The sequence below is a fragment of the Manis javanica genome, chromosome 2 (genome assembly GCF_040802235.1).
Source record: "Manis javanica isolate MJ-LG chromosome 2, MJ_LKY, whole genome shotgun sequence".
NCBI classification, from domain to species: domain Eukaryota; kingdom Metazoa; phylum Chordata; class Mammalia; order Pholidota; family Manidae; genus Manis; species Manis javanica.
The window spans coordinates 61,334,823-61,348,119 of NC_133157.1; the positions used below are offsets into that span (position 1 = coordinate 61,334,823).

Here is a 13,297-nt window from a genome sequence, read left to right on the forward strand (position 1 = left end):
GCTGAGCAGAGAATTTATATGTGATGTGGCAAAAAAGCAGAGCATTGGAAATTTTTGAGCAGGGGTGGAACAGGAGCATTAATATTTTTAAATAATTAATTTTACAATTTTATATCTAATCTCTAGGAAAGTAATAACAACTAACTTTTATTGAAGCCTTAGTAAAATTTTTCTCAAGACCTCTGCATGCATTTGCTCATTTAATCCTTAAAACAATGCTTTAAGATAGGCACTATCATTTGCCCCATGTTACAGAGAAGATGACTGAGGCACAGAGAGATACAAGAACTCACCAAAAGCCACACAGCTTGAAAGTGATGGAACTAGGCTTCAAATGCAGGCAGTCTGGCTGCTTGTCCACATTATTAACCTCTGGAGCACAGTGCTTTTGTTAATAGACATATACCACAGGCTAGACATATAAAGCTAGCATGGAGTTACTGCAGACCAAGGTCTAAAGTGATAAGGACTTGGATTTTAGGAGAGGCAAGAAGAAGGGAGAGAAGAAGATTTCCAGAGAAAAGTGGATGGGATTTCTGGGCTAACTAGATATGTGAGGGATTAAGAAAAAGAGTAAATTGAAGATGAACAAAAGTTTTCATTCCTCTGGGAGAGCCATGGAAGCTCTGAAGAATACAAGAAGCTTTTAGGGGCACTAGTCTGGAGGAAATGATTATTTGAAGTGTAGGGAGTGGTGAATTTAGGGTGGTGCCAGGAACGCAAGTGAGCTGGCTGCAGCTCCTGAGCAGATGGGGCTCTGGTTAAAGATATGGAGGCCTGCAGCAACGAGAAGCTTTGAAGTCAGTAGAACAGGTGAACTCTCCTAGAAAGAGAGAAAGAAAAAGGCTCTAAATCTGGATAACCATTGGGACAGGAGACAAGAGGAAACAGTAAGACAAAGGGGCTAACACCTATCATGCCTGCATTATTCCAGTCCCTTGCAAATATGCCATCTTATTTAGGAGAGCAACCCTGTGAAGTAGCTATGTTGCTCTTAGAGAAATTGATGTCAAGACATTTAGGGGGCTTTCCCATGATCACACAGCAGGTGACAGAACTAGAATTTGAATCTAGTCCATGTGAACTCCAAAGTCCTTTTCCATAAGCAAAAAGGTGTGGATAGGTGAACATATCTGTCCTAGGTGACGACTGGTGTCTGGGGTTGAAGGCAAGACTGGCAGGACACAAAGCCCAAGAGGTAAATTGGAATCATATTTTTAAAGGCTGTGTTTCACTGAGTAAAAGAACCAGTGAAAGTCTTTGATCAGGAAACTAACATGAGATTGCTTCTGAGACAGGAATATAAATACAAATAAATATAAAGAGAAAAGTTTAAAAAATGGTTGGAGGTAGAAGAAAGTCAAAACAGAGAACATAGATTGGTGATTGATCTGGGTAATGACAAGTAATAATGATCTGAGGTAGAACTGGAGCAGGGACAGCAAGAAAGAGACTAGAGTCAAGAGCTAAACAGAGACACTTTGGTAAGACTTGGCTATCCATCTCCCAGTGGAGATGCCCAGAAGGCATCTCCTGTTGGAAATATGATCTACCACTAAAAAGAGTTCCAGATGAAGATTTAGAATTCAGAAGTCATCAGCAAGAGGTGGTTAGGTAGAGCCTGTAAGGTGGTGATATCACTAGAAACTAAGCTGATGGCTCAGAAGCAAATTCTGCAGAAAGTAAACAAATATGGGATTTGAAAAGGCTCGAGTGCTCGTCTGTCCTTAGGAGTTGCCTTATCCCTTGGTATCCCATTAATGGAAGGGGAGCAGGTCATGACCTTTCAGAACTTACTTAGCTTCCTGTTTTCTGCTTTCATCTTGAGCACAGACATTAGTTTCCTTATAGAGCCATAGGCTGGCCTTGTTTGCTCCCAGGGCCCTTAGCTTGGAGCTCAAAACCCATATTTGTACAACAGGGTAGGGGAGGATGCCTCTCAAGAGATGTGTATGTAGGAAGTCATGTCTGCAGGCCATGGTCATTATTTGGATTTGGTAGTTGCTCCCAGTTCTCTGAGGAATTACAAATGGCAATGAAGAGGAGGTCACAGGGGTCTTGTGAGGATCACATTGAGAAAGTGTGCTCAGTGAAATCACTATGGGGATGGGGGCATGAAATGCTGGCTGGTATGAAATCAGAGACAGTGAGTGTAAGGGTTCTTTCAAAGAGATTTAAACAGAACAATTCAGTTCAGTCTATACCCTAGGTCAACTTACAGCCTATTACGCAGTGTCTTTCTAGAATTCTTGTACTAATTATATAGAAAGCTATAGACTTTACCAACGGTAATCACATAGTCTGTCCACTTTACCCCTGTTTTCCACATTGACTTGATTATTACAAGTACAGTACACTGCAAGTTTGGGCTTTGGAACAGGCAGGTTCCAAATCACTCAAATTCTTCTCAGTTTCCTGAGCTGTAAACTGAGATAGTACCTTCTGTGGCAGTAATACTGAGTGGATTACTCATCTTCTGTTCCATTCTGACCCTCTTATAGCATGCCTGCCTATATGAGACTGGAAAGCCAAAGGCAAATTCTCAGACTCCCTTGCAGCTCAGTTTCACATCTGACTTTGATCTGCCAAGTGGGCATGCTTGAACTCCTTGGGAGGTGGATGTGGGCAGATCTTTCAGAAGACATTGGATCTTCTTGCAACTGCTGTAGTGAAGGTGACTGGTGTTTTGGAATGTAGAGTTGGAGTTTCATGGTTCAGCCCTACACATCTGTGACAGGAGGTAGTAGCTATAGGGTTGCCCTATAAGAGTGCCATGTTCTGGCTGAGCATTTCTCCGGCTATATTGTTCCTAATAGTAGAGGACTCAAACTCAGGACTCCCCCAGATAATTCTTCAGCTGCCAAATACTCTGCACTAATTCTCATTCTGTTTAAACTACTAGTTTGGAGTGGAATCTGTTGTCTTCAATGCATAGGACCAACCTTACAGAGTTTTGTGGGAATGTCAATGTATGTAAAGTAGTACAGTTCTTAGCACCTGATGGTCCACATTATTATGTGAGATAGCTGACAATAAAGTAGAAGCAGCATGCTGCAATTTCTTAAGGATTTTCTGATTTTATTTTTGGAATCATATTTTAGTTGTAAGATTCTTAGTTCTAAGTATTGTATATTTTACAATATTACAATATTGGTCTTAGTTTTGTGCACAGTTAGGATTGACATAGTAGAAGATTAATTATCAAAGTAAGAAATATGTATTCTTTAAAATGAGGAAATCCAGGAAAAATACCCTTATTGTTTTTACTTAAGTTCTAGAATTGACTTCAACTTTAGTTCATAGTTAATTTGTCTTCAACTTTAGTTTCTAGGAGCTGTGTCTTTAAAGAATTTTAGAGAATAGCTGAGGTCATTGGTCTTTTGTTCTTTCCCCAACTCTGCTCATCTTGTCAGCATCTTCTGATCTTGTTGGAGAAAGTTCATATATTTGGAAATCCATAACTTAACATAAAGCATTTTTTGCCAAACTGGAATTCTTATTTTTTGCTTAGGATGGCCTTAGTGTTTACAAACATCTGAGTGTAAAAGTGGATTTAATTGTGTTATAGTCTTTATTGGAAGATATGTAACAAAATGTGTAACCAAAGCTTTTAACTTGTGAATACTACTATACTCTTGTTTATATTCAATTATTTTCGTAAGTCATTGGTAAAAAAAAAAAAAGCCTATTTTTAAAAGCTTCAGTTTACAGCTCATTTCCCTTCCCAGATTCTTCCCAAACTATTTACTGGATGTTGAGCATTCAAAGTATCTGTAGAGCAAATTAAAGTTAAGTGCCACTTGTCACAACTTTCATTACAATTGCCGTATTTTAATGACCTTAGTTTATGTTTCATTTACCTGAAATTCTGATTTTGCTTTTAGTTTAGAATGGATCAGTAATGTCGCTGTTAATTTAACAAAGGCATTGATGAATATAAAATATTCATTTCTAATTAAAATAAAACTTATTTTGTGGTAAAACACATAGATAACATTTTGGATTTGCCCAATTAAGCAAATGACAAGACAGCTTTTCTATTACATGTGAATACATAATGCATAAATTATAAGACGGTTGGAAACTAAATCACAGAAGTAAACTGATTTTTTCTCAAGGATGACCTAATTATTTCTCAAAAATAGGAAAGGCTCCAATTTTTTAAAAAATGCAGTGAAGATAAATCATAGGAGAATGTTACTGCCTTCTCTGTACTCTGAAAATACTTTATGTGTCCAAGAAAATTTAATCATTTTATTATTTATTAAGGGGAAGCTTATATTGAGTGGTCTGTGGAACCTTTATGTACCACTTGGCCAAGGTAGTGTCTTCTAGGTTTCTCTACTCTAATGTTACTTCCCCCTTCTTTCTCCTATCCTTTCACACTCTACTTCTTAGAAGCAAGTAACTAAGTAAAGCCCATCATTAAGAGGCAGGAATTAAGTTCCACTTTCTTGAAGGTGGCAGGAGAGCATCTACACAATGATTGAGAATTCTTCTGTGCAGAATATTTGTCTCCTCCACTTATAGCAGTAGAGACTCACAGAGATTTATTTTATATGTTGGGCTGTAATCCAATATTGTTATGTATTTTGCTGCTTGAATTGTTCCAACTTTGGTCACTAGGAGCTCCTGTGTGCCTTTCACATACTCCTTCATTTTGGGGTTTTTTTGGTTGGTTGGTTGTTTTTTTTTTTTTTTTTTTAACATTTCTTTACTTTCTGGCATTACAAGATGCTGTAGCACATTTTGTATATTCCCAGTACCAGTATTAGGTCAGTCATTTCCCCAAGGAGCCCTGGTTCCTTTTCTTGGAGAGTAGTATTAGAAGCCAAAATCTGTGTGCTGGGTGTGCTTACTGCTACAAGGGTGTCATTGCCTCCTGTGCCCTCTCAGTGGACAGAGCTAGGAAATACATATATTTACATTAACCCATGTATACATACATATCTATAATTTTATCTTTGTAGATCTGTATGTTATGCTAAATATGAGTTCACACTTATCACTGACTCTAATCCAATATAACATGGTTTAGTCTTTTCCCCTTGTTTTGTTTGTAATCTCCTCTAATAGTAAGAAACCTGGCTCCCATCACCTGCCATCAACTTGTTTGTTCATCTCCAGCATACATACAAAGCAATTTCAGAGTTGTCAACCCAGATGCTGCAAGAAATAACTTTGTCAGTTAAAACATACTGTTTAGGTACAGTTCCTTTTGTCTGTGGTTTCACAGTTTCCAATCAACACACCATTTTTTCCAAAGTTAGGTCAGTTCCTTTTCTTCCACCCCCTTTAGTGAAGTTACATCATACATTTATAATACAATTAGATTATTATGTCATAGCCCACATTTGATCCTATGGATCCCCTGAACTTTAAGCTGATTTGTTAAATGTATATACAGTAAGGTTCACTCTTTGTGTTGTAAAGTTGTAAGGGTTTGACAAGTGCAGGGTGCCATGTACTACTACCACAACAGTACAGATTAGTTCCACCACCCTCAAAAAGGCTCCTGTTCACAGTTTCTTGAGAGTTCCCAGAGGATCAGTTTTCAGACTGATATTTCAGTTTGATCTTTGGTAGGAAAAAACCTTGGCTGTGAGTCCTTTCATCTCAGGCAGTAGTTCTTAATCCTAGTTGTACATTGGAATTATCTGGCAACCTTTAAAAAATATTAATGACTGATCCTAACTCCACATTCTGGTTTCATGGATCCCCCTGGTTTAACTGGTCTGTGGTATGGCCTGGATGTTGGACTTTGCAAAGCCCCCCAGATGCTCTCAGTGTGCAGCTAAGGTTCAGATGTAGTGGCCTTGCATTCATCTACATCGTGATTGGATTCAACTGCCTTTTGATAACACAAATGATTAACTGATGCATCTATGTCACTTTGAGAGGATATTATGGACTATCATAGAAGTTTTTTGAATAAGTAATAATAGAAAAGATGCATTTCACATGCAAAATAATCATGTATGTAAAAACATGATTTTTTACTCTCTAACTGAACTTAAAATGAACTTCAATTTCTACTGCTGAGGGCAAACTAAATTTTGATAAGTCTAAGTGACTCAGTTACTTCTAGTTTAAAAACTCACTTCTTTGCATATAAAGAGTTGAATTCAGCTTGGCTCTCCCGTTCTCTGTCCATGTTTTCCCAGACTAATCTAGGTTTGGGCCCAGGTGACCTCAGGTGGCATAGGCATTGGGGAAGGTATATGTGGTTGGAGGAGGTTCCTTTGATGTCTTTCTCTGCAGTGCCAGGTGGTTTTCTCTGAGGGTATTCAACCATGTTTCAGGCTGGCTTGGCCTTCACCCCTGTGCTCTAAGCCATGACTTTTTGTCTCCAAGTTTCTATTATAGGGTCCTTAGGCTTCTCAAGGCTTTAGTGACTACCTGCTTAGCCATCTGCTTTTAATTCTTGGCTACCTTCTGTGCCCCTCTCCAGGCTGACAGGGGAACCTTGGAAGACTTTCTTCACATCCCTTGGCAGCTGGAGTGGCCTCTCTTGGTCCTGCTGTAAGCTTAGATCTGCCCTGCAAACATTTTTTCTCTACTTTATCTGCCCCTTCCCATAATTCTCATCAGGAGGCAGGATCATGAGTGCTCTAAAGATCCCCAAATCCATTACAACTCTCAGGGGCTTCAACCCCCAACAGGGCCAAGGAGCCAAGCCCTATGTACTATCTAAAATCTCATTTTCCTCTCCTAGTTCCTTCTTCCCAGTACAAAGGAGGAGGAAAACTGAGTCACATTATTACTCTTCTCCCCCTATGGTTTACATCATGAATTCCATGCTTGCTATCCTCTAGGCTTTGTTAATGATACACAGTGCCAAGATTTTAGAATTTAAAAAACACAACAAAACTTTTTCTCTCTCAAGAAGCTGACTCTCTCAAAATAATGGGCTTGGACCTTCAGACTATTGATTTTCTTGTGAGTGTTCTAAAAATCCATTCAGAAATCCAGTCTCCTTCTGTGTTTTGGGTTGTGTCTGCATTTGGCTTCAAAGCAGGGAAAGGCACTGACTAAAGGACAAAGGACTTGAGGCAACAAGAAATTTGTGTCAGAGGAAAAATCTCTACCGATGTCTCAAAATAATACCCCTCTACCACAGTATCATGATATGGTATAATATGGACCTGATACTCCAAATGAATTTCAATTTGGAATTGGATGGAATTGGAAGGCAAAATGATTTCAGTGCAAATTGTCATAAAGGCCAAAGAGATATATCTGCATTTAAAGGCATATAGATCTTCCCTCATATGTGATACAATAAGCTGAACATATATTTTAGGCTTGGCTAAAAGCTCCAGACTGTATATGGCATACAAGACCTTAGGACAAAGAAAAAGAATTTCATATCTATTATGTATACATTCCAGGAACACTTCACTGCCAAGGTGACAATTGGGGATAGCTGTACAGAAAGACTTCAGTCAGAGTCTATTGAGATTAAAAATAAAAGACAAATCAAAGCAATTAAAGAATGAAAACCCTCTGGATAAGCAGATTAACTCTGGGCTCAGATTCAGAAGATGAGTAACCACACTTTGTCATTTGTTTTGTCCTCAGCTGGAAAGGCAGCTAATGATGCAGAATGAAATGAGAGAAAGACAAATGGCTTTGCAGATTGCTTGGTCTCGGGAATTCCTCAAATATTTTGGGACTTTTTTTGGCATTGTAGCCATCTCTGTAACAGCTGGGTATGTCTACTATTTACTTTAAAGTTTTCTTAAATAATTTACTTCTTTTTGTCTTTGCCATTACCATAATATTATGAAGTTGGCCAAGGTAGGACTTAATTCCAGATAGCATATATGTAAACAGAGTAACCCCTTATAGTTTAGCCCTGTAACCCCTATAGTTTGGAGGTAACTGTAGATCCAGGGTAGTGATAGTTAATTCTGCCTTCAGTTTCCTAGATTTCTTCTCTTTTTCTCCATTCTATAATTTAGAAAAAGGATTGACTTGACACCAAAACAGAAGGAGTCTCTATAAGTTTATCTCCACAATTCCTGAGGGGTAGATATCAATACTTAACCAATTTTAGATTGAGTAATCTGAGCTTCACTGTCAAATAAAGATGAGCAAGTCATGACCCTGCCCTTGAGAACTGCAGAATCTGGTGAGGGGTTGTGGACAAGGAAATCCTTTTTCCATAAAAGATTCAAATAAGTTAAGTAACTTCTGAAATGGAGGACATTCTTTCAAAAAGCAGGTAATTTTTCTTTCAAGTATAGATATGTATTTACAAGTTATCTTTGATATTCATTCTTTTTTATTCTTGAACCAGAGCAATAAAAAAGAAGCAGCCAGCTTTCCTCTCCCCTATAGTTCCGTTAGGCTTCATCTTCGCCTACCAGTATGACTTAGGCTATGGAACCCTTCTACAAAGAATGAAAGGTAAGCCTTTGATAAACCAGAGTCTCTGTTTCTGATTCATTTTCTGGTTCCAGGATCACCTCTTTTTGACCTCTTGACTTGTGAAGATTCTGACAAAACTCAGGAAGCTCTCCCTGAGCTTTTAATAACCAAATTTTCTTTCCCTCATATACAGTGGTCTGCTCAGGCCAGCTTATACAAACTCATAAGAACCATTTGTTAAATTTCAGGAAATTTGTAAGCTGGTTTTTAAATACAGTCATTATTAACAATTAAATTATATAAACTTACAACTAAATAAATTATAAAAAATAAACAATATTAAGTTATATTAAAACAATGGTAATACTCAGAACTTACCAGTTTCTAATTATTTTACTATTATCTATACTCTTAAGTAATGTATATCTAAACTCTTAGATTATGTCTATTATATCTGTATGTAGATACAATAATACAGACATAATAAAATTCAGATACAACTCCTGATTCATTGGTATCTTGAAGTTGGTCATGGTGGGAGTATTTACACCGTGGAAGTCTGCAAATGCCAAATCAAGCCATGATTTACTTTGTTGAGGGTTTAGACCAGGGATTGGCAAACTATGGCCTTCCTGCTAGCCCATCTTTTTGAGAATAAAGTTTTACTGGAACACAGAAATGCCTGTTCATTTCTGAACTGTCTATTGCTTTCTCATTACCATGACAGCGAAGTCATTGCTTCAGAGAAATAAAGCCCCACGAGCCTAAAATATTTACTGTCTGGCCCTGTAACAAAGTTTTCCTGTAGTCTGGACTGAGGAAAGTGATGAGGAAAATGTTAATAATGCAGATTATGCTTAAAAGCATGTTTTATCTGTAGCCATTACATTGTGAATTGCATAAAAACTTGATATGTTCTCCCAATATTTAAAAATTGTTATCTCATTCAGCAAAGTTGTTCCTGTTATCCTTAAACAAGTAAAGTTCCAATATATGTCATTCTTTCACTTTTGTTCTAGTCATTAATATAAATGAAAACACCAACCAGCATTCACGTTTAAATTATACTCTCTCATCCACTGCAGTTGCAACTATAGGTTAGCTTTGGATACAAGTATTCAGCAAAACTTAAGGAAAACATTCTGTTGTAATTAATTTGCTACAGAGAATTTTGTGATAAAGTGTATTATACATTATTATTTATAAATTATGTGCTACATATTTTATACAAGTAAAAATTTTAATAAATTTATGTACATAACACACACACACACATTTTTTTCCCCCACCATCACTATGATAATCTCACAGAACTCTGGCTCTTATCACCCTAGAAAATAGTGCTGCCACAAAAGCCATTACACTCCTGTTCCAAGAAGATAGTGTCACACTGGTCTAGGATATACATGTCTTTCAAATTCCAACCAGTATTGTTCTGGGAGCTATACTCTCCTAAGGATCTCTGTGTACCTACTTTACAAGCCTTCAACCCAGAGCATATTGGGAACAGTGCTTTCCTAAGCCTTCATTTTGCTATTCCTTTCTCGCTTAGGTCTCATTAGTACCCCTGAAGCTCTGTGGGGACTGGTTGGTATGGGAAAGGGGAAAGTGCAGGCTCCTCTGCAGGTTTGAGAGTCAGGAGTAGAACATCTCATTCTCAGGCCTAGTGAAGTAGAGGGGTAATATGTTCTTAAAAGTTCCCGTTTGAAAATGAAAATACATTTTCTACATAGAAACTATGCTAAAATGTTCTTTGGGTTCAGGCATTATTGGTATCATAGTTCAGCTGTACTGTAAGCTGGACGGTTTTTGTTGATGGCCTACAAATTGATTTATACCATTATTACTACAGGAAAATGTATTCTAAGTTGTAAAACATCTATCTACAAATTAATATGTGGAGTACAATTCCATTTAAGCTGGAAACTAATGGTACACAACTGATTTACTAATATTAAAACTCATTTCAACAACTTAGTTTCATGTTAGTCATCTGCTTAAGAATTCATTAGAGTTCAAGTATGTCTCATTGTTTCTGCCGACATTAGATTCTCAGTGCCTCATAAAAATTAGTATGTAGTATTAAGAAAAGTCAACTCTGTTGTGCATCATTCAGTTGAAGATTATACTAATAGCAGGGGTGTTTTTTCTAGGAATATTTTGATTGCATATTTGGGAATTAATTTTATTACAGGTCCATCACAGTCCATAGAATATAAAATCTTAAACTTTTAAGGCATGTTATGGGAATTTCCTATAAAAAAAATACTTTCGAGCCACCAGGAAATTTACCATATTAGCAAGTTTAGGTTATAATATTTGGCCTTGTTAGCTAGCCCCAAAATATACAATCCCTGTTTGGCTGAATTTATCATCAGCTGTTCTGTAAACATATACTAAGAATTTGCCATATGCAAGGCATTGGCACATGGAAACATCTAGTCTGTCATCAAAGGCCTGCCTAATTATATACAATTTATACTGATTTTTACTTACTATTTAAGGCAGAGGCAAAAAAAAATGCAGATGGTTAAAATGTTGTTATAATTAAAAACTGTAGCCTGCCATATTTGGTTTGGAGTATAAATTGTGTGCTACAAAAAAACGAGTACTGAAAAAAGCATTTACCTTCATTTTCAAGGAAAATATATGGAATGTCAACAATGTGTATTATAATTTTTTAAAGTTTTGCTAGTCAGCCTTTAACAAGAAAAGTTGACAAATGTTACTGGGCCCAAGAAATCGATAGCTGCTATTTGAAGAGGATTTGTTTATAAAAAAATATGTGTATATATATATATATATACATATACAGACTAAAGAACATTTAATATTATTTTAGGTATTTACAAATAGTTTCAGGTTAAAGATTAGCTTTCCTGAAATATTAGAATGCTTAGTAAACTTTATTTTCTCTCATGTCACTTATGATACATTAAGGGGCAATATGAAGGACTATCTATATGTAGTTTCTCCACCCCACACCCCTCCAAACACAACCAATAGTTATTATACTGACATTCCTTCAAGGAAAAGAGAAATATTACTTGGTAGTCTTTCTCTTCTACATTTTAAAATGCTGTCTTCTAGTCAAATAAAATTTATGGCATCTGATTTATCTGTGAGCCTTCAGAATTCCTTTCCTCCCAAGGAAAGAATGATCTTCCCAAAGCCTAAGGGCAATTGATGAAATATTTAACACTGAGTTTTAGGGGCATATTCCCACACAGTGTAACAGATTGTCACTGGAATTTAACAATTAGGCCTTCTCACAAAACACCAATGACCCTTTTGTCACCTCATCTTCCTTATCTCTGTTCTTTATTTAAGGTGAAGCTGAAAATATACTGGAAACAGAGAAGAGTAAGTTGCAGCTGCCAAGAGGAATGATTACTTTTGAAAGCCTTGAAAAAGCCAGAAGGGAACAAAGTAAATTCTTCATAGACAAATGAAATCACATTTATGCACTGAATCTCAAAACAGAACTGTTGATTTGAATCATGGCTTTTACAGTTTTTTAATGCTTGAGATTTTGATATAATGGATTTTATTTTAAAATACTAAGATGCAAGATGAGCTTTGTTAAACTATTTTAAAATAAAATTTATAATATTCAACACAAAATTATGGAAGTACTCCAAATAACTTTCAGATTTCATATGTATGAGTATGACAAATACATAAATGTAAAATTAATAGACTATATTGTTTTGAATTCCTGGAAAATGTCCTGCTGCTCTCATTTGTCTGTCACACATGCTTTCCCGATCATATTCTTCTCCCATAGAGACTCCTTGCATTTGGATTTATCAGTTGTGTCCTTGTCTCCACATGATAGAAAACCACTAATATTAATGACAAACATTTTGCTGACTATGGCCAGGCATTGTCTGAGTATTTTCCACATATTCTTATAATCATCCCAACAATCCCATCAGGTGGACATCATTTTATGGATGTGGAAACTGAGGCACAGAGAGGTTGAATTACTTGCCCAAGGTCATACATGGATAGAACTGGGACTTGAACCTAAACATATTCTTGACATGCAAAGATAACTGTGAAAGACAAAATGTAAAAACATTCAAATAACGACTTGGAGTATAGTTGCTAGAGAGGTGGGCAGGAGGGGGAGGCTGATTAGGATGCCCACCACTTTATTTCCACTCACTAGGAAACTTATACCAAACTTATAAAATAATCCTATTTATACTCATTCCTACACATGCACAGCTTACATTATAACACACTAATTCCAAAGGTGTTTACTAATACCTACTATGTGTCAAGCACTGCTGTAGGCACTAGGGCTATGTGAGTGAATGAGAAGACAAGGTCACTGCATCCCAGGCAGAGAAGTATGTTCTAATGAGGAGTGGAATAACTGGGAAGAGGAGCAAATAAACATGGAGATAAACAAGATGTTGTCACTTCTGATGGTGACAAATGCTTTAGGCAAAATGAAGCAGGATGATACGAGAATGAATGGAAGGACTGTGGTCAAGAGGGACCACTTTAGATCTGGGACAGTAGCAACTGCTCTGTAGACATTGAGCTGAGACCCGAATGATGCCAGTCTTGTGAAGAGCAGGTATGGGGACAAGGAAGGGATCTTTAGGTGAAGAAAAGAGCCAGAGGAAAGGCTCTGAGACTTGGTACTGCCAAATAATAGAAAGAAGGCCAGGGTAAATAGGAGGAGATGAAATCTGAAGGGGGGAACAAGTATAAATGCAGTGGCCATCCTCCACAAGCAGCTGATGACATATGAACATATGGTTCTGATACAATTATCACTGTAGAGAACGTTGGGCCAAGGCTTGACAGATGTACTGAAGTTCTCCCTGAAAGCAAGGAGGTGAAGAAGAAGGGAATCGTGTGCAGAAGCAGCAGCTTGGTTAAAGGCAGGACCATGTGTGCCGAGTCT

General features: G+C 37.2%; 1 protein-coding gene across 5 annotated transcripts in view; it reads left to right on the plus strand.

Moving 5' to 3' along the window:
• PLGRKT (plasminogen receptor with a C-terminal lysine) overlaps positions 1-11,997 on the plus strand; it is a 43,958-nt gene extending 31,961 nt beyond the window's left edge. For all 5 annotated transcript variants that reach the window (XM_017657771.3, XM_017657769.3, XM_073228572.1 and 2 more), the window contains 3 exons: positions 7,582-7,712; positions 8,303-8,412; positions 11,704-11,997. In XM_017657771.3, the coding sequence (XP_017513260.3) occupies positions 7,582-7,712; positions 8,303-8,412; positions 11,704-11,825 (363 nt within the window). In that variant the 3' untranslated portion in view covers positions 11,826-11,997. The remainder of the gene's footprint in view (positions 1-7,581; positions 7,713-8,302; positions 8,413-11,703) is intronic.
• The last annotated feature ends 1,300 nt before the right edge of the window (positions 11,998-13,297 follow it).